General features: G+C 45.8%; 1 protein-coding gene across 2 annotated transcripts; it reads left to right on the forward strand.

Moving 5' to 3' along the window:
- Positions 1 to 7,015: 7,015 nt before the first annotated feature.
- On the forward strand, positions 7,016 to 21,583 carry CCNF (cyclin F). 2 transcript variants are annotated; one of them, XM_055709115.1, is made up of 17 exons: positions 7,016 to 7,145; positions 10,263 to 10,417; positions 10,834 to 10,940; positions 11,858 to 11,925; positions 12,718 to 12,911; positions 13,268 to 13,321; positions 13,847 to 13,951; positions 14,510 to 14,587; positions 14,962 to 15,113; positions 15,766 to 15,930; positions 16,603 to 16,726; positions 17,139 to 17,319; positions 17,757 to 17,844; positions 18,406 to 18,505; positions 18,825 to 18,955; positions 19,131 to 19,300; positions 19,889 to 21,583. In XM_055709115.1, the coding sequence occupies exons 1-17, from the start codon at positions 7,133 to 7,135 to the stop codon at positions 20,350 to 20,352; spliced, it is 2,349 nt and encodes a 782-aa protein (XP_055565090.1). In that variant the 5' UTR covers positions 7,016 to 7,132; the 3' UTR covers positions 20,353 to 21,583. The 2 variants fall into 2 exon arrangements, with proteins under 2 accessions (XP_055565090.1, XP_055565091.1); XM_055709116.1 differs by lacking the exon at positions 19,889 to 21,583 and adding an exon at positions 19,383 to 19,882.
- Positions 21,584 to 21,661: the final 78 nt, after the last annotated feature.

Genomic DNA, 21,661 nt, shown 5'->3' on the forward strand with positions numbered 1-21,661 from the left:
GACTCTGCCTGTGTCTCCCCTTCTTGTACCTCCTTTCACTCCTCAGGCCTTGCGATGCCTCTGGCTTCACCAAGTCTGGAAAATGTCTGTTTTACGGCTTTCTTCGCTACAGCTCTAGCCCTCCAAAATCGCCGTCATTTATCTCTCTGCATCATCCACTCTCCACCCATTTCAAATTCAATTGAAAGCACATTTTCTCCCTTGCCTGTGGTTCCTAAATTATACACCCAGCTCATTTCAAAATATCAATCCAGAAACTTGGCAAGGTGATTATTAATAACAGCTCTGTTCTTCTCTGGAGGAGAAATAATACTAGAAACATGTGAAATGTGTACACAGTTGTCATTCTCACTCTCCTCTTTTGCCAAACACTCTGTTCTTTGCAGGAAATAAAAACAATCCTACACCCAGTATTAAGTGGCTCAGACTGTGTAATCAGCAAGGAACCACACAGAACTAGGGCAGTATTCCTTCACATGATCTGAAACTCAGGGTGATCACCACCTTCTGCGATGAATTAGTGCTTGGCTATATGTAGATCGGCAGCACATATAGCTGAGATGACGAGCTGTATATACAGCAATCTGGAGCCCAGCTGGAGCTCGTGTGGTTTCTTCATTCACTTGTGTGGAACAGCGAAGTACATGATAGATATAAATATGCGTAGCTAGTCATGGCAAATTGTGCTTCAGCTATAATGAGGCTATTCATGATTTTATTCCAAAACTTCACATAGAAGGTGGGCCAGGGTTCCCAGGGACCCAGAGCTGCCCCACTGATAGCCCCCAAAGCAAAGCCCTGCAAGCACTGGGCTGGCAATGGGTTAGGTACATGTGTTTTTCTTTCTTCTTTTTCTTTTCCTACCTGTATTTATAGAACACATAGTAGAGTACTGAAGACTTTTTCATTGCCCATACTGCCACAGGACACACAGTGAAGAAGCTCTGGGGTCTCTCCCAAAGCAAACCTGCATATCCAGGGGAGCTAAGATCAGCAATCTGGGCATCCCTCCTCATCTCATGTTCCTGTGCCATCCCAGTGGGAACTGGGCTTGTGCTTCCCCAGTGCACACTAGGGAAAGGCGGCAGCTTTCCCAAGTCCTTTGGAGGACGAGGGTGGAATTGGAAGATGGGGTACCTCTAACTCCTGTGGTAGAGCCACAGCAATGAGGGCCTCCCAGGGAAGGGAGGGAGAGTGAAATCCTCCAGGGATGGATGTATGCACAGAAAGGAATCTGTGTTTTCAGCCCTGCATGATAAGGGAGACCCAAAAAGCAATCGCTTTGTTTGGAGAGGAGGATAAAGTGTGAAAGAAGCTATAGAGGTATCCAGGAGCTTTCAGCTCTGAAGACTTGCCCTTGGAGTTGTGAGGCCCAGACTTCTTTGGTGGCATTTAGGAACTTTTAGGGAAAGAAGTGTTCGCACAGACAGGAGCCAGCCTGCTGCTCACCTTATCCAATAATGCCGAAATCTTCAGTTATCACAGGCCCAGTGCAACAGCCCCCTCCTGGCACCTCAGCCTTTAGGGTGCTGAGGATCTGTGTAAAGTATCTTGAAAACATGGGGTTTTAAAAATAAAACTACATAAATAGATTGTCTTATATCAGCAAGAGCCTCCGGAGGAGAAAGTCCAGTCATGGCAAGAACTTTTGGCTTTGTGCTACAACAGCCAGTGCTTGTCTGGCAGATAAAGCAGTGCTCTGTCTGCCCACGTTGCGCAATTGTTTCTCCAAATTATGGCTCACTGGCTCCACACCAGGTACCTCCCTCCCACACAAGTGTGGTTTTGTAAGAAGTGATACTCTTCAAGTGTTTAAAATGCAAGAGTTTAAAGGGAGTCAGCTATTGTTTGGAAGAGGCTGGCCAAGTACCTTGTTTTCTGCAGGGCTGTTGATAAGTTTCCACTTGAATGGAGTGGGAGTACAAGGTGCCCCACTGATAGCCCCCAAAGCAAAGCCCTGCAAGCACCCAGAGGATGGGAAAGGCACAGGCTGACAGTGAGCCTGTCCCCAGAACCTCCAGAGATCAGTCACTGCTCCTGCGGCCTTTCCTGGGGCTGCCTGTGCTGGGTCTGTCCATCACGGGAGGTGGGTTGTTACTGGGCCTCAGCTGAGCCACTGCACTTCGCCACCATGGGACACAAAGCTGCCAGGTCCCATGAGACATGAGCATCACTCCTCATGCTCCCTTTTCCATGGCTATCCTGCAGCATCACTGTGCCTTTCCCACCCTGAGCCCCCCACACCGCTCGTCACTGCCTGTGCAGAGCATGGCCCCTGGTTTCTGCAGTACTTGCAGAAGCCCACCTAGGTCACCCACTGCTTCCTACACGGTGCCAGAGGCTTTACACACAACCTGTCCTCGCAGAATGAGGGCCTCACACGAGCCAACACACGGGCTGGGCACACATCTGTTAGCTAAGTTGGTAAGTTAGATGCTTGTTTCACTTTGTGCACTGAAACTTCAGAGGCAGATAGCACCAGCAGAAACCACAGCCCCCTCTCCAAGAAAATGAAACACTGCAGGCCTCTTTTGCCAAGTTATTTGTTGCTGAAAGCCATGTTCACTCTTCCTCTGCCTTGGTGGGGACAGACCTGGATTTCGGAAAGCACTGCATTAGCCTGCTTCATGCAGATAGCTTGATTCGTGTTCGTTTATGACCGTGTACTCATCGAAGGCAGTGAAATTACACAGAGCAGTACTAAGCTTGAAAAAGATTTGTAGATGTAAAGCTTCCACTTCTAAAATATCAGTGCACCCCTTTTGCGGTTAGGACTTTTGCGCTATGTTCTCAGAACTGGAACCACGGAGAGTTGATGCCCCAGTGTATGGGCTTGATGCCACCTCGTGGTAGTTTCATGTCCTGATCTGCAAGGAAAGTTCATCGCTCGGCATGTTTCCCAGGCGTGTTCCTTATGAAAGACAAATGCAGTTTGGGGAAAGGACGAAGATGTTACAGATGTCCTGACATCTGTAGCGACAGCCCTTGCCCGTCACTGCCGATTTGCAGCTCTGACTCCAAACAGCATTGTTAATAAATGTTAGTACGAACTTAAAACACAGGGATTACAAATTATACTCAGTAACGTTGTGTGGAAATACCTACAGCATAGGGATGTGGCCACCAGAGAATATGCTGACACGTCCTGACATAAAAGTTTAGCCATAGTTACCCTATCATCTAACGACCTCAGGCAAACACTTCCACCTATTTTGCAGCTAGATTTGCAGATTTGGAGGAGCTCTTTTTTTCCCTTGGACAGCAACTTCTTTCTCCAGCAAGTAGTTATTATATTGTGCTAAGAGTGTAATAAAGTGCTGGGCTACACCACCCTTTTAAAAGCAGGACAGAAAAAGTTATAAAGAGTGGTGCCACTATTTCAACTGAGAATTGGCTCTTTCAAGAGAAAATTGGCTCTTCTACCCTCTCAGTACTTTAGCCTTATGACAGCTGAGAATGATTTGTCAGGAAAATTCATAGAGCATTTCAGCCTTTCATCCAGTAAATGGCCTATATGGCTTTTGTTTGCCCTTTGAACTGTGGAAAAGGTTCCATTTTGCAACTGCCAATGTATTCTTCAGATGTTATAATATAAAACTATCATGTTTATTGATTGAATAATCATGGACTATGTAAAAATTGTAGCAAAATGACTCCCTGTTGCATGCTTTTTTCCCAGCCTCAGGCATCCTCATATTCAAAATGGCATCACATCAGACCCTGCAGAAAAGCTAGAGGACAGCATAGCTGGGATGTTGCTGCAGCTGAGCTAATTACTCTTGGGTTTCAGCCTGGCTAATTAACTTCCATGTAGCACTATAATATCACAGTCATTTTGTTTTCAGTTCTGGAACTATCTTGGACAGTGTTAGTCTGGAGGGAAAGAACCTCTGCAAACCACACAGCTCCACAGTGCAATGCAGACATGTAATTTTGCTGTATACCTAAATGAAATTATTTTTGCAACAGCATGTAATGGAACCTTTAATGTTTAGGTGCTTGTCTGCAACTTGTTCACCAGACTGAACACATTCTGAATGTTTAAATCAAGCTGTTTGTTAGCCCGTTCACTAGCTGAAGGCATTAGACAGGATGCTACGTTCATATCTGTTTATACCACTTTCTGTTAAGTCCTATTTGACTAAAATCCTTGCTCTTCCCTTAAAATCTACACATTTGAATCTGATCACGATCCATGTACAAATCAGGGTGGAAAAATCAACTAGCACTAAAAAGACTTTCACAAATGCCCAGCTGAAAAGGCTTAAAAGGCTGAAGCTGCCGAGACAGTGAGTGAGCAACAATCTGGGTGGCAACAAGTCCTCTTTCTCTCACAAATGGACACAAAAAAAGTGCACACTGATATTTACCTGATTAAAAGGTATTTTCAGAAATTTTCAGGTTTTCCAGGGGAATGTTGCCATTGACTGTGGATGTATTGCTTAGATGCCATGGTCTCAGGCCCTTGAATCTCTTCATGAGAGGGACCAACACCTTGACTGAAACTTGAGCTAGTGTAGCAGCTTGCCTCCAGAAGAATCACACATTTGGCAGTATGGCGAATAAGCATTACACATTTGTTGAGTTTTGTTTAAGTCACAGCAATCAAGACAAACAAAAGGCCTTAGTTGTATTTACCCTCACTTCCACAGCCAACAGATGTGAAGGGAGCAAAGAGGCATTCCAATTTAGGAGAAACACAACCCTCTGCCTGCTGTTCAGCAGAGAAAGAGGCATGATAATAAGGGAAATCCAGCTCAGGAGATGGCAACAGTGATTAAAATGAACACTAGTGAGCCTTTTTCCGCTGTAAAGACCAACTCTTAACTGTGTAATGCCTTTTCAAGGAGGGTGCAGAAGTGTTTAGGGCAGGATATCCACCCTGGCATCCAGCCTGTTGGAGAGGGTGCCGGTCCCGCTCCTGTCCCATCTGCCAGCTCTGGGCAGTGGCTGCAGACACCACAGGCTTTTGAAGATCTTGTCAGATGGCCATGTTTAGGTAACATGAATCCCATCGCACACCAGTCAGCCTCTGATCTGGTCTGTCAGTGATAAAGCCATCTGAATGTTCTGCCATCTGACTCCGGAAAGGACAAAACAGGCCAAACTTAACTGCTTCTGAAAATCTCAGCTCCTGCCTTCCTGTGCCCACCCAGGTTTTGGTTACAATCTGACCCTCAAATATAACCTTCCCCATGCCCTGCCTTCTCCTGCAGCTGCACTGTCTAGAAAGAATGGGATCTACCTGAGGGGACCCTGCACTACAGATCACCTATGACTCAAAGAGCATCTCAAGACTCAAGAACTGGTATTTTAGCTTTCTGCAGGGAGCTGATTATTCACGTTTTGTTTGCTGGTTCAACTTATTTTTAGTTGACAGAAACAGCTGTGAGGGGGAGAAGAAATAAGGAACAAAAGACGACAGCATCATTAACTTTTTAACTCAAAATGCTGCTCAATTAAAAGAAGCTAAATATTCCCTGTGCTCCTGGTACCATTTTTCCACGTCAGCAGCTGCTGTGCTCCCCAGGAACATTATGCGGTTTTACGGATGGAGGGGAGAGGTGGACCCGCATGGGAGAAAGTCTGTCCACAGCAGCTCATCCCCCACGGCCACTGCACTGGACGTGGGTCAGCACGAGGGCCTGCCAGTCCCAGCACAGCTAGCGTGGCGTGAGCTCAGAGAAGCCATCTAGCCACCCAAGTTCAGCTTCCCCAACCATAAAATGAGATCACGGGTGAGATTTCAAAGCCAACCCAACCCTTTGCAAGGGTGTATGTGCAGAGAAGCATCCAGAAGTTTGTATTATACCAATCAAAAGTGCTTGTAAAATCTAGGGTTGTCCTTAAACGAAGCTTGTACACACGTTACCAGGAAGAAACCCCAACTGTGCTGGGACTGACAATGTTTATTCAAGGTACACAATGTTGGGAGTTTCCAGCCACCAGAAATCGTGACACATTTTATGCCCCACTAAACAACAGCTCCTCTTCTTGCTGCTCTGTCCTAAAAGACTCTCAAAAGTCTTCAGGTGAGCTAAAGCAGTAACTGATTTTCTCTATGTTGCTTTGTTTGTCTGCCAGCCTTTTCAGCACACATCTTTATCACTTTGCCTTCTGAGGATCATCAGGACTTTCCTCTGAATACTTGACTCAGGTTTGAACTTTGACTGCGAATTGTCTTCCTAATTCCCCCTCACCCTCACGCAAGGCCATGCAGGGCAGGGCTCTGTGCTGTGGAGTGACGGGGCAACACTACAGCTCAGCATGTCAGAAATGCTCTGGGCAGCTCTGCTCCTTCCTCCCTGCTGCCCTTGCTCCAGCACTGACACCCTTAGGCCTCGGATACTTGGGGTGGAAGTAAATTCGGTGGAAATATAACACAAGTGTCCCTCAGTAGCTGCCTGGTGTAGCTCCCTCGGCTGGGCCGGGCCGAACCTCGGTGCTAGAGCAGGTGGCTGGAGATGAGGCACCACTGAGGCTGGGAAAGCCGCTGCCACCCGGGGCCTAGAGGAGGAAGGGAACCGCGGCCCTCGCAGCTCGGGGCCCGGGCCAGGGCGCACGCTGCAGGCTGCCACCCCCGTGCTGAGCCCAGGGCTAGACGGCCGGATGGGAAGATGGCGGCGGCACTGAGGGGACCAGCCGCACAACCGGCGCCTGCTGCCATAGCAACGCCCCGCACGGGGACGGGGGGGGGCTCCGTGCGCCGCGCGCATGAGCCGCGCTGCCGCGCCCGGGGGGGTGCTCGAACCGCCAACTGCCCCGATTCGAATTCGCATCCTCGGTGTCCAATCACAGCCCGCGGCGCGGGGAGAGCACCGCCTCTCGCCGCCCTTCCGACCAATCGCGAACTCTGCTGTGTTTAAAAAAAAAGTGCGCGAGGCTGGTAGGCGTCGCTCAGAGGACCTAGGCCAATCGAGGGTGGGGGACGGGGCCTGGGCGGGGCCCACCGCCGGCGCCTTCCCTGACCCTCGCTGAGCGTCGCGGGGCGTGGCTGCGGGCGGGGGCATGTCCATGCGGAGCCCCGCCCCTCCGTCGGCCTGTTCGGCCCCGCCCCTCGGCGCCCCTCACTTGCAGCCGGTCGGGGCGCGGCGGGTGCTGCCGGCCGTTCGGTCCCCGGGGACGCGCCGCGATGAAGGCGGGCGGTGAGTGCGGGCCTGGCCGCGGCCGGGCTCCGGCGGTCCCGCTTCATCCCTCTCCCTCCGCTCTGAGGAGCGCCGGCGGCCCCGCCGTGTGTTCTCCCCTACCCCCACCCCGCCGCCCCGCGCCGAGCCCCTCCTGAGGGGCCTCTGAGGGCGGGACGGCCCCTGCCGCGGGTGGCGGACCCCGGCCGGGCCCCGCTGCGCCTCCCTCCGGCGCCTGAGGGCTGCGGGGCCGGTGGCGGCGGGGGCGCGGGCGGCTGCGCGCCGGAATTCAAACGGCGGCGGCGCGGCTGGGGGCGGCCCGGCCCCCCAGGGTCTCCTGGCCCGGCGAGGGCTCGGCCGGGTGCCGCGGTCCGGCCCGGGGCTGCGCCTTTCCCGCTCGCTGCGGCTCCTCGGTTACCGCTGGCGGGTGGCCTCGAGCGCTGCGGCGCGGCTGAGCGCGCAGCCCGGTGCTGAGCCTGCGCCGGCCGCCGGGGTCACATAGAAGACGTCTGCCAACGGCTCTGGCGCGGATCGCTACGCGGGAGCCCCCCGGGCGCGTAAGGGAAGGCGGCCTTCGCCCCGGGGGCGCGTTCGGAGTGGGTCGAGCCTGTGGCCCCCAGTCCCCCTGCGGGGGCAGGGCTCGGACTGGGTGACCTCCAGAGGTCTCTTCCAGCCTAAATCGCTCGGGTTTTGTGAAGCAACAAAGTGAAATTTCCCCCCTGCTTTCAGACTGCCTCTTTTGTAATCGATTTTTCTCTTCCCCGAGTTGCCCGAGTACCCCACGCTCCCCAGTCATTTGGCTGTAGGTATAGGCTGTACGTATAGGCACACCACTGCAAAGTCCGTGTCTTTTTCATGGCAGTAATACTGCTGAATAAAACTGCAGTTTGCTACGGGAGGTGGAAGAGGATGTGAAGGATAGCAGTGTTCTGCCTTGTGTGCATCAAGGCAGTTTTTTTATTTTTACGGGGATAGCTTTTTCATCAAAGACAGGTAACAAGTAGGGTCTGTGCTACTGGTGGGATGTTGGATGTTATTTTGTGTCAGTCTGGTGGTCCATCTCGTTAAACCTGAAGTGCTAAGGATGTTAATAGCACGTATGAACAGAAGACCAGGCATCAGCACAGTGGGCTTACAGATGCCTTAGGTATCTGCAGCCCCCTCTTGAGGATCATGCTTTTGAAAACCCAAATAACCTTCCCTTTGCAAACTGAAAAACCTGTGTTTAGTAATTAAGTATGATGCAGCAACTTCGCTTTGAACAAATTGTCCATAAACTTTGCATTAGCTATGGAGTTTGGACGCTTGCTGGTTCTACGGGCTGGCGTGCTCATAGAGAGGAGAGGGTGAGACTGACCTCTCCATAAGTTTCTTTCCCTTTGCTGCATCTGCAGCTGGTAAGAGCTGCTGCTCTTATCTTCTCAAAGAGAAATGCAGCGTGTTGCTTCTCTGGTCCCTTGATGAAGTTGTGCGTGAAGGACTGGAGGTTAGTATGAGATCATGAGGCTTTCCATGTTAGGAGACATTGAACACCTAAAGTAGAAGGCCAGAGGGGAAGAAATATTAGTGGAGAATATTTTTTGCCTCAGTAATGTTCTGTCTTCACCTTGACTATTCAGCCACCTTATATTTTCATTGTAAAAGAGAGCTTGAGAGTTGCAGCATTCTCTCAGCTTGTGCCTTCTGTGATCTTGTAAGACTACGTTACTGTGACTTGGTTTACCTCATAGATAATATGGGGTGGTTTGATATATTCATTGTACTAATACTTTGACTCTACTATTTTCATTTACATCAAAAAATATTCAAATTAATAATGAACTAGTGAAAATAGGGTAAGCAATGCTAGCATGTGCATGTTCCACAGTATTGGACTTTCTAGTGGAGACTGTATCCTTTATTAAACTTTTCTAGAAAAAAAATCAGTAAATAAATTTTCCAAGTGTAATCTCTTTGTATGAGACTTTAAACTGGGTTTGAAAAATGCAACTGAAGAATCTTCTGTAATAAAGATAAAGGACCTTAACATGGTCTTTTAATTCGTGGGACTCAAGCTTTTACTTCAGAATTATTATTCCCCCCCCCCCTATGTTTGAAGGAGAATGTTCAGCCTTTTTCTTGCACGGAAATCAGCTTCTGTTGCTTGTATGGGCTGCTCCTGAGAGCTGTACGAGGCTGACATGGAAATGAGCACTGTTGGTGTCTGCACTGCTGCATGGCAGGGCTCTGAAAGGTACAGCATGAACCAGGATTGATTCAGAGGGTCCTGCTGGGATACCACTCTGAGGGTGATCCTTTGCTGCCATTTGTGAGCTGGAGGTGGGGAATGTGCTTTTTTCCCTCCTACCACCTTTCACAGATTTGAATTCCTGCCCCTGTTAGTCAGAGTGGGAGCACAGGGTTGGGGGCAGGCTCTTGGTGGCTGTCCCCAAGAGATGGAAAAGGGATTGGGCTTTCAACCATGGAATATGAGTCTCTACCAGCAAGCAGTACTCCCGTGCTGCGCTTGGGTTTGCCTTAGCTGTTAGATTGTTTTCCTCTCTTGGTGAATGCAGGCAGGGTAAACTGTCTTCATGAGGAACAGAAGATGTAGGTGATGTCTTAGTCTTTGCATTACAAGGTGCTGAAACTTAAAAGGGCTTCCTGGTTCTGCGGGATCTTCCATGATCACCCATGGCAGCAACTGGCTGCTTGGCTTGAGCTTGTTTGGTGGGTCTCAACTTCCTAATCTCTCTGGTGACATTCCAAGGACTGCTATCAACTGAGAAGGAGAAGCCGAGGTGTGGGGGAGGTAAATGAAGTTTTAGTAGTGACAGTTTAACTCAATGCAGTCAAATGATGGAGTTGGGGCATGGAGAATTTCTCCTCAATGAAGAGGACTTGAGTATAAGCTATCCCTTCTGAGCCTCTTGGCTTAATTGGCTAAATCGAACAAGTCACTGCTTTGTGGCTTAGCCTTATGGTGTTGTGTGACACATGCTAAATTTCTCTATGACTGATAGAAGTTTGAAGAAATGTCCTATGCTGTGTAGTAAATAGGTATTCAAACACATTTATATATGTGCATATTCTGTAGTGCCTTCTTTCCTTGTGCTGTTCCATCACTAACTGAGGTGACCCCTGTTTTTTGTTTTCCAGTGATTCACTGTAGATGTTCCAGGTGTTTTTCCTTCCCTTCAAAGCGAAGGATAAGAAAACGGCCTCGAGTCCTGACGTTGTTAAGTCTGCCTGAAGATGTTCTGTTTCATGTTCTGAAAGGCCTTCCTGCTGAAGACATCCTCTCGGTCAGAGCTGTGAGTCTGCCACTGCTTCCCCGCTGTCACACACCATGGTTTATCTCTGCCTTTAGGAGCAAGGGCTGCACACAGAAAAGGCTGGCCTCTTGTGTCAGGGTAAACCCAGAGAAAACCAAAGGGTACACACAGTAATTAGATTTTTGCTATCCCAGCAGCAGTTTTATTTCTCAGTACTCAAGAAGATTAACAGCAGTATTTGAGTGCTCTGTGGGAATTGTCCTGCTAGATCACTGTGGCTGAACAAATTAGTTTGGTTTGGCATCTCTTGCCCTAATGATAATTAGGCAGGTAACAAGTTAATCTTAACTTCTGATTAATTAGTTACCTATCTAAAATTAGATTGCAAAGAACTATTTTTCTGTTGGTCCCTTTATTTTAGTAATTATTATTTTACGGTGTCCCCCCCCTTGCAGGTGCACTCGCATCTTAAATACCTTGTGGATAATCATGCTAGTGTTTGGGCATGTGCAAGTTTCCAAGAAATATGGCCTTCTCCACAGAATCTGAAGATGTTTGAAAGGTAAGCTTTAAGAATAAAATCTGTCTGACGTTGTAGAAGATGTTTGAAGGTACATAGGCGTTTCTAATCAATCTTCACTGTAAGTGGGGGGGTCTGACGTTCCCTTTTTTGTAGAAGTCTTTGCTTAGGGTGATGAAGAATTGTTGATTTCATGTCTGAGCTGCAGCTTATAACTGCTCTCTAACTGGAGCAGGGCCCATTGCATATACTGAAGCTATTTCTCTTTAAGGGCATTAATATTCCATGTTGGAACACAACACATTATCTAAAATCTGTTACTGGTACTTCTCTATGAAGGCGCAGGTGAGATCAGAGGCTCAAGCATAACCATATTTCGAAGCCCGAGTTGGCTTGGTCTTGTGTAAACGAGTATATTGAAAATAGGTAAATTTCAGTATTAAAATGAGTGAATTTTGAAAGGGTAATGTTAAATCTGCTTAAAAAAGATGGAGAAGGTCTTTTTACCCTTCTCATTTGAAGGGGATCTGTCAGTTTAAACGTCATAATTATTTTGCTTCTGATTATTGCTGCTTTGATGCATGTGTTATCTTCTTTCTGAAGAAGATGACTATGTGCACATCAGTTGGAAGGGAGGAGCACATGGGCTTGATGCATGTCCTTGAGGGTACAAGTACTAAAATGTATTACTGCATTCTGGCATTGGGGATGCTGCACGGGAATGGGAAACAATTCCTAGGGATTGTCTGATTTTCCTGGATATTGGCGTACAAAAGGCCACCAGCAAGAAAATCCTCAGCATAACTTAGGTTTAACTTCTGCAGTGAAAGCACGTATGCTTATGGTTTGGGGTTACCAAATTCACAGTCTGACCTCCACGGAAGTAAAGTGTTTGAAGATGTGGGCCTGGAAGCAGCTACTGATTTCAACCTCTAGTATCTTCTCTGTTTCCCATTCAGGGCTGCTGAAAGGGGTAACTTTGAAGCTGCTGTGAAGCTGGGGATAGCGTACCTGTACAATGAAGGCTGTAAGTGTGGAAGCTTGTACTCAGGTCTTTGGCATGACAGAAGGAAATGTGGATGAGCTAAAGGCTTACATATAGATACACATCAAACTAGTTGTCTCACTGTAAAGTCAGATCAAACTAGTTGTCTCACTGTAAAGTCAGCACTCTTACTGGCTGCTTACAAAGCTCTTTCTCCTGTATCTCAAACCCTGATGCTTTTGTACCCAGATTCTAGAGCAGTGAAGTGCAGGGGCAGTTTGCAGTCTTCAGTGGGTGGTCAGGTCTCATTTACCAAGATGCCTCTTCAGTTGTACCTTTTGGTGCAGGCCACTAAATGCTGGTCGCTAAACTGCTAGGTGTTAAATGATAGTATAGTGCACAGCTCTTCTAGAAAAGAAGTCAATGCATAGTATATGAATTCATATTTAGAAGTTATCCTCTGAAAACTTCTGATCGAACTTGGCTACTTAACCTAGTGTGATAAATGTGCTAAAAGGGACTGACAGCTGAGAGGAGAAGCCTCCTTGCAGAGGGATTTGCATACCAGTTTGTACGCTGACAGAAATTAATGTTGCTTTGAGTGTTGATTTGCAGAACACCACCTTCCCAGCTTAGGGTTTTATGTTCCTAAAGACTGATTTTGTAGTAAGATTTCTCTTATTTTGTTGTCTGCATGATTTTTAAGGCTCTAGAGGGAAGACGTTGTTCAATCTTTTCCTGATTGTATCCTGTTGTCTGTCTTAGCCTGACTAAATGCCAAGCAGGTGTTATGAATAAACTTTAAATGATTTCTAGCTTTTTTTTTTTGTTCAGTGTCCATCTCCGATGAGGGTCGTGCAGAAGTGAATGGATTAAAGGCATCTCACTTCTTCAGTCTGGCAGAGCGTTTGAATGTGTGCGCAGCCCCATTTATCTGGCTTTTTATCCGTCCTCCCTGGTCGTTGAGTGGAAGCTGTTGTAAAGCTGTGGTCTATGAGAGTCTCAAAGCAGAGTGTCAGTTGGAGAAAGTAAGATTTATTTCTGCCCTTGACTTTAACATAGGCTAATAGCAGCATCTAGTTATTTTAGAAAAAATATTTTTGTTCCCCCAAGGAGCTCCTGTACTCCTGTTGCTTCATTGACTGTGGATCAATCGTTTCAATGAATTTATTGAAATGATACACTTGGTATATCCTGAGTGCCGGAGGCTTGTACTGTCTCTTCCGAGAGATTCAGTAGTGTCTTAAATAAACAAAACATTGAGAGAAGCAAAGAGGAGGAATGATTGAAAGGCAAACAAAATTGTAGTCTGGAATTACTAGCAAAAGTTTGCTGTTGTTCTTTGTGTATCTTTAACAATGCTTTATCTTAATGCTTTCTTCAGGCTCAAAAAGGATCTATTCTCCACTGCTTGGCTAAGGTCTTGAGTCTCTTTGAGGTGAGCAGTGTTTCTGATCTGATGTATTTGAATGCTTTTATTGGTGATCCTAATGCTGTTTACCTTGGTTAATAAAAAAAACCAACAGCCAAATGATCTTATATTCCTCAAGCGGCCTAGGATTTCTGTTCTCGTGAGTTTAATTTACTGGTTGTTTAAAGGAACATTATCGACTTAGTTTATTGCATTTTACAAACTGTGAAACTAATTTTGGCTTCATCGTGGGCTTGCAGTGTGTTCAGGTCTCAAAGGAAGACTTCCAGTCATAATGCATGTAAAAAAGAAATAATTCTTCAGTGGCAAGCAAGCCAAAAAGCTTTTGTCTAGCTGAGGAAAACTGCTAAGTGCTTCCTGAGCCTGGATCTTCAAATGGGAGGACCCCTCGTAGTCTGAAGGGGACTCACAGAATCAGTTGATTCTGCTCTCTAGCGTTCAGTACAGAGCTGTTCTGTAGCTTCTGAATTATTGAGATCTGGCATCTAGTTGACTGAACAGCAAAAATGCTATCATGCCTTTTTTTCTTAGGATGAAGAAAAAAGAAAACAATCCCTTGAAATGTTTGAAGAATCTTCAAAGCAGGGTTGTTTAATTAGCTCCTACCTCCTTTGGGAAAGTAACAGAAAGGCTGCTGTAAGTAGTGGGGTTTTGTCTCAACTTTTTCACTGTAACTTCTGGAGCTCTGGTATGTGCAATGAATTTACACAGAAAGAAATTGCTCTTCCTCAGAGCTTAGCACTCTCCTTGTTTATGAAGAAGGTAAGAACTCTCTTAGATGAGCTTTGGTATCTGCCTTGGTGTTTAAAGTGAGTGGGTCTACAAGCAGCTGCAGCCAAGATGCAAGCCGAAGTTTCTTTATACGAACTCTAAAGGCATAGGCACTGCTGGCTAGCGATTGTGTGGCTCACGTGGGAACAGGACGGGGGAGACTGCCTGCATTGTCATTAATAAATCTGCCAAAGCTGTCATGTTGGAATCCCAAGTGACCTGTCTCATTTCCTGTGAGAGCTGGGCCAAGAACTGAAAATACTTTCCTAAAAACTTTGTCATCATGATGAGAAACAGACTGGTTGCTGAAATAATAAATGTACCCACAGGCAGTGTTTTTTCCCTGAATATTAGTACTACAATCCTTTTGTTTGTTGTATAAAGGTAATGGTTTTTTAAATCTGTTTACATTCCTCTCTGTAGATGTCAGATCCTGGCAGATACCTCCAAAGTCTCAGGAAGCTACGAGACTATGCAGCAAAGGGCTGCTGGGAAGCACAGGTAAGACTGGCTTTTCTCAGGAAAACAGTCTTTATTTGGTCTTCTCTATGCTGCTGTTGTAGGTTTAGACTCCTCCCTTTAGAATCATTCAGCAGGTTAAAATTGCTGAATGATGCCTATATATGCGTGTGTATTTAGTCTGCAGTTCCCTCTGCACATCTGTGGTACGACCTGAGTAAAGATACGTCTTTTGATGGACTTAACAGCCTGCCCAAAATAATGTGTGTGTTCAACATTTAAGCCAAACTAAGAACTGACTCAAGTAGTTTGTCATGCTCACTGTTTTCAGCAGGAATGTTACAAGACCATCCTGTACTGCCTTAGTTGCCATTTGGTAAAAAAAAAAAAAATACTTTGTGTTCTCTCTACTACAGATAGCTTTAGCCAAAGCTTGTGGGAATGGAAACCAACTAGGATTAGAAGCTAAATCATCCAGTGAAATGGTGTCTCAAATCTTTCAAGCTTCCCTTCCTGTCAGCAAGCAAAGTATCTTCACTGTGCAGAAAGGAATGAATGAAACAATGAGGTAAAAACTCAGATCCAGGAGTCAGGCCACACAGCAGAAACCACTGCTTATTTCCCTCTGCATCTGAAGAGGGAAATAAATCTAGAACGAGGTCTGCTGGAAGAGGGAATTTTTTGCTTTGCTTCCTCTGATGCATTACGTACAATCAGAGAAAAGCTTCCTCTGCAAAGCGTCCTATATCAGAGCCCTTCAAGCCCTGATGAAGAGCTGAAATTAGGTGTGTGAGGTTTTTTTCTGGACTGTAAGTTCTTGCATTTGTTGAGACTAATAAGTTCAAGAACTGGAGGCACTGTTTAACCCGTTGGAGCTGTAGTTAACTCTAGTTACCTTAGGTGGCCTTTAGCCTCCTAATTGATATGCCCTACCCTTTTTTTGTGCAAGTGCCTGTTATAGGATAGTTTCTAACTCCATTTCACAGACAACTCAGGCAGACTGTTGACCCTTCAGAGAGTTACAGGCTTCCTAGTTGCAAATCCTTATCTTAGTGCAATGTGTCATTTTTCTGAAAATTCTTTTGGTGAAATTCCCTGGCTTGGAACTTTTGAGTGGAGCAGAGCCTTGGTAACTAGGCATGGGGTGGGGGGTGGGGGGTGTTCAGCACAGGTTTGAATGGCTTCTAACTGTGCAGATTATGTCTCTCTTCCCTGTCTAGGTACATCCTGATTGATTGGCTGGTAGAAGTGGCTACCATGAAAGACTTTTCTAGCCTATGCCTTCACATGACAGTGGGATGCGTGGATCGTTATTTGAAGCTGAGACCTGTACCTCGGGCTCAACTCCAACTTTTGGGAATAGCCTGCATGGTCATTTGCACACGGTAGGGGTCCTGACTGGTGAACAGAGGTGATATTCTGGTCATTCAAATTAATTTCTGCAGCGTAAGCTTTATTTCCCCCCTCGCTAGTAGTAATACTGGAGAGAATCTTTGGCTTCCTTCTATGTTGCCTGCTGCTTGAACTGTGTTCATATACAAACACAGCCTCTGCAAATGAGACGCAAAATGTAATTCCTTGAACATGTTCTTGGTATATCCATAAGAACGAAAAAAATCCTCTGTAGTGGTGGTTTAGTCAAAATGCATTCCATCACCAACTGAAGGCTTTCACACCATATTATCATGAGTAACCCTGTAAGGAACAACTGCAGTGGTGGTGTTACATAGTTTAGTCTGTTATGCTCTGGTGTACTGCATGGTGTGGTGGAAAATTATTGTTCTGTGTTAGTTACCTTAATGTCTTGCATCTCAACCGAGGAGAGGTTTCATAAAATGAGGAATCTGGAACAATTTAGTAGGAGATTCTACTTTAAAGATTAAATAAATGAAGAGTTGCTTTTCTTTTTCCTGGTCTATACGTAGGAAAGTACCGTATAAAGCTGTTTAACTCTTTGGTCTTCTTAGGTGCATTTTTCTGCCCTAAAAACATTAGTGCAGAGGTGCACAAATTCCCTTTCTTCTGGGGCTAACTGTTCATATTATTTAATATTGCAGCTTCATCAGCAAAGAGATCTTGACAATACGGGAAGCTGTGTGGCTAACGGACAACACATACAAGTATGAGGACTTGGTCAGAATGATGGGCGAAATAATTTCTGCCCTGGAAGGAAAGATAAGGGTGAGTTTGCAAAGCAGATGGAGTATGTCACCCCTTGGGTTGCTATTAAAGTCGGACTGTTGTAATTAGCACTTCTCCTTAGGTAGGATGTTGGGGGTTTATGTGAGTGTTCGCAATCAGCTGTGGAGACCATGCATATTGCAAAGCATGAGATACAAAGCCCTCTGCCTTTCTGTGGAGATTAAAATTTAAGTTTTAAGAGGCCATTTATTCTTTCCTGGAGAATGTTTCAATGTCAGTGTAGTAGTTAACAAAACAAACAAACAAAAAAACCCCAACAAACACATAAAACCCAACCAACCATAAAACCACAAACCTAATGTAATGAAAACAGCGTCTCCTGGAAACAATTGTTCTAAATACTTGGTGCTCATCTTGTATTTCCAACCCCTGTTCTCCTTTTTTGCACTAGATACCTACCATTGTGGACTACAAAGACGTATTGTCAAACATAGTCTCACTAGAGAGAAGAACTCTTCACCTTTACAGCTTCATTTGTGAACTGTCACTCTTAAACACAAGCCTTTGTGTGTATTCCCCAGCTCAGCTGGCTGCTGGAGCACTACTGCTGGCTAAGATACTACATAGGCAAGGTAAGGAGCCTTACCTTAAGAGGAGCTGCAGCATGGTATGTCAGTTTGCCTTGTCTTTTTAGGGAGCCTTTGGGGTTTGGGAGGGGGGTTTTTTTGTGTTACTCTGTCTTTAGGCAGGATGTTCCAGTCACTTGGCTAGGGGGGAGCAGAGAAGAGGGAGACGGGTATAAGTCTTCAAAATGAAGAGTTGAGTTCAGTCTGTCTGACCTCCTTAATAGCTCTGATGAACAAGAGTATCACCATCAGACCATGCAAGCTTTGTGTGTAAATGAGACTTTGGCAGGTAGTCCTGTCCTTGAAATGAATAGTGAACTTGAACAAACTACGTACAGGCATAAGCGTGTAAAGATCATTATCTTTATCCCATTAAAAAATAAACAATCTGATTACAGAACTACCAAGCTTCATGAAATGGTAATATATACTCTCTTCTCCAGCACACCCCTGGACCAGCCAGCTGTCTGAGTGCACCGGTTTCTCTCTCGAAGACCTGTTGTCCTGTGTGCTAAGCCTCTACCAAAAGTGGTAAGTTTTGGAACTCTTTTGGGAGGGCACATGAGTACTTGGATTCCAGCTCTTGCAGACGTGCTACATCTATACAGTCAGCCCTTCCAGTGAAGGAGGTGGCTTTGGGAAACTGCCTTGTCACACCCCCACGAGGCACTAAGGCCTAGGGGCCAGCTCAGGGACAGCTATTCTATTTCTCACAACTGGTTGTGGCCCTGGGTTACAGTAAATGTGATTCTCCTTGAGGCTTGACAGGTTTCAGCTTGCTAAACAGCACTATTTTCAGAAGGCTGCAGTTGGCTTATTGGTGAGCTTCAGAAGGAGTTCCAGGGGCAAAAGTAGCTCATTCTTTAAGGAGTAGAAGGCAAGTATCTTGTTTACCTCAAGGAACAGAAAAGGAATTACATGCTTATATGGTCAGAAACCCAGTGCCCTGGCTAGGTGCTTAGCAACTCTGTTGAAACACCAACTTCCTTAGCACAGAGCTGGGATGGACAGAAGGGAAGTACTTAAACTGACAGGTTTTGTTACTGTTGTTTCATATAAGCCATTCTAAGATAGGGGCTTTAATCTTTCCAGTTTCCATGACGATGTCCCAAAGGATTATAGGCAGGTGTCCTTAACTGCTGTGAAACAACGATTTGAAGATGAGCGTTATGAAGAAATAGGCAAAGAAAAGGTGGGTGTGCTCTTGGTCTTCATTTGCTGATGTCTGACACCCAGAGCAAAGCTACTATATGGTAGGATGTAGTAAACTTCAAGTGATGGGAAGTGGGTTCTAACTTCAGACTTTTGGAGGACAGAATATCTAAATAAAGTGGTAATTTTAAACTTGAAGTGCTCTGTTTGGCTATGTGTAGGAAGAACTTGTTGGGATAGATTTCTCCTGGAAAATAAATAGCCGCCTCCTCGCTATTTATTCCTTCTGGGAATCCCATGGTCTAATTCTTACTGGCTCTTAGGTATTTTTTTTTATTATTATTATTTCTTTTTATCAGATGATGAGTTACAGCCAGCTCTGTTCATTGTTGGGTGTGAAACAGGAGGACCCAGAGCCCAGCCCCTTGCACACAAATGCGGTGGAGATTCAGACTTTCCTTAGCTCTCCCTCTGGAAAGAGAACTAAAAGGCTAGTATAACTCACTGCTGTAAATGTCTGTGGAGTCTAGCACGAGCCTTTCCTCCTCTCTGGTATCCTGAGGTTTCATTCTTAAATATGATCCATTTTTCTGTAAATACCTTGACATAAAAGACCTGAAAGAAGACTTGGCTTTTAAGGTGTGACTTGGATTTTCTTGCTGCAGGAGGAGGGAAGACAGCATTAAGGATGACAGAGGCAGCTTTGTGACCACACCCACAGCAGAGCTATCCACCCAGGAAGAAAGTCTTCTAGATAACTTCCTAGACTGGAGTTTGGATTCCTGCTCTGGCTATGAAGGTGATCAGGAAAGTGAAGGCGAGCGAGATGGAGACGGTGAGAGTTTTATTCTGCTTATAAAAAGTGGTCAAGACAATTAAAACTTGCCTCTTCATCTTTGCTTAAAACTGTTCCTCAGGCAACAGAAGCCTGAACTTTCAGTGGAAGACCAGTTGGAATCACCCTCCCCCTTCCCCAGTGGTTGTAATTGTTAAATATTTTAGACCTATACATCTGTTCTCTTTCTTTATACTGCTTCAGAGCATGAAGAGCTTTTACAGCTGCTTGGTATTTCAAAGCGAGTCTGTTTTCAGATGCCGCTGATAGTGGGCCATTCATCACGTGTGGCCCACTGTGTTAGAAACACTGTTAGTACCTGTTTGTTTTGCTGACGCTGGGACTGGCTGTTCCATTTTCTGAACAACTCTTAGTACCTACCCAAACAGTCTGAGGCAGGGAGGGGGGAAGCTACTGTTTTAAATGAGGGTGAACTTAGTGCTCTACTGTCCCCTCCGTGTGCAAGTAGATGTAAGATTTACACTCTCGCTTGGTTTTTTTTTTTTTTTCTGCTGGATTCTGTGATTCTCAATGCCTGCTTGGTGTTGCCCACATCAAAATTCACCTTTTTGTTTTATCACCCTGCAGTGACAAGTCCCAGTGGGATCTTGGACATGACGGTGGTCTATATGGACCCTGGAGAGCACTGCTGTCAGGACTCCAGCGATGAAGACAACCTAGCTGTAGAGTGGGATGTGGATGCAGCACCACCGAGGGAGGCTAAGCTGCTGGGTGACACTCGCAGCCTCTCAGTATATTTCACCCCAAGAAATCCTAACCTGGAAGGGAGCTCAGGCTACTCTTCCATCAACAGTGCCAGTCCTACATCCTCTGTAGAAGGCAACCTTGGAGTACCTCTCAAACCTACCTCAGCACTGTCCCTGGGCAGTGCCATGAAGAAGGAGCCATGCCCGCCTCATTACTTGGAATCATGTTTACAGTCAGCCTGTGCTAGGCCTAGTGATGGCAAGTGTGACAGAAGGCAAGTCAAGCGAAAAAATGTGGCAGAACACAGTGAAGAAAGGGTGAACTTGGGCTTCTTAAGCCTCTGACTTCTTCATGCTCTTTACTTTTCTAGGATTCCTGCAAACAGTATTTCCGCTGTAGGCATACAGGGATGATAGCAAATTAACTGTCAATACCTCCAAAAAGAGCCTTTCCCCTCTTTTGCCTATGCCTATCCTGTAATTATGTAGCTCACTTCTGGGCCATTTCCTTCCCTGATAGCTGCCTTTTTAAAGTATTCCCTATTATGTGATCCTCTGCAACTTAAGATTCTTCTCCACCTATGAAACTTTATAGTTCGTTTTTCTCATACCTCTCCAGTTACCCCTTGGTAATAGAAAAGAACTTGTCATGTCCCTCGCTTCACTGTAAGGCCTGGCACTATGAAAGAAAGGCACTGACTCTGGTTCTCAAGTTACTGGATGTAACACTATGCTTGAATTCTTCCACTTGAAAGACCTATTTTTTTTTTTTTGAGGTTATGCTGCCTTTTCCTTCTGGCCAGGTACTGTCTCGCTCAGCTGGTGCTTCCCTCTTCTATGTATTGATCATTTGCTGCACTGATACAAGGTCTTTATGGATACAATCAAGAGGTAAACAAAGGCTCACTGCAGGTCTGAGCTTTTTTACCTACCTCAGATGGTTTAAAGCCCTATTTGCCTCTGGCTCTAATTGCCATGTTTTCCTTACCTGAAAAAAATCCTCCTTCTGTGCCTTAATGCTTCACTGCCCAGTACTATAATGTGACTCTGTGAACTGTCAGTCTCTGCTGGAACCGTGTGGTGGAACTGCCACCTCCGGCCAGTGGCTCAACTTCATTTCCTGTCTTGCACAGTCTTCCTTGCTATTTCTATTAATGTGTCCTCAAGGAAAGTACAAATCATGTGAACACTAGAAACAGGCAGTAGTGCAGTAAGGGCAGGCAATGTGTCTTACTGAAGGCCCTATTTTAAGCCTTGCTACTGGCTCCTCACCTGCAAGGGCAGCATATGCTTTTTCTACTAGGTGCTGCTTCAACAATTTGAAGAAACCACCTCCACTGACCTCAGCCTAGCAAGCCTGGCTTAAAGCTTCTTCAGCCTGTGAACATTAGGAGAAGGGCCTTCTATTTACAAACAGGTAGCAAACATTGAAATACCAAGGTACAAGACTTCCAGGAGACATCAATGAATTTAACACTGGAACTGGACCCCTCCTTTGTTAGAAGTTACTGTGGCAGATGGCAACAGTTCAGATACACACAGTATAGTGACTTTTTTATAAAATTTTTTTAATATAGATGGCTCACTGTCTTACTTCAATGACTGGTAACCCACTCACATATTGCATTGGCCTGGGAGAACTGATGGGATGTTT

Source organism: Falco cherrug, chromosome 4 (genome assembly GCF_023634085.1).
Source record: "Falco cherrug isolate bFalChe1 chromosome 4, bFalChe1.pri, whole genome shotgun sequence".
NCBI lineage: Eukaryota > Metazoa > Chordata > Aves > Falconiformes > Falconidae > Falco > Falco cherrug.

Excerpts from the sequence above, each read along its gene's own strand:
- CCNF (XM_055709115.1), top strand. Across the intron at positions 11,926-12,717 it reads GTACCTGTACAATGAAGGCT|TGTCCATCTCCGATGAGGGT; the intron begins GTAAGTGTGGAA and ends TTTTTTGTTCAG. Across the intron at positions 12,912-13,267 it reads CAGAGTGTCAGTTGGAGAAA|GCTCAAAAAGGATCTATTCT; the intron begins GTAAGATTTATT and ends TGCTTTCTTCAG.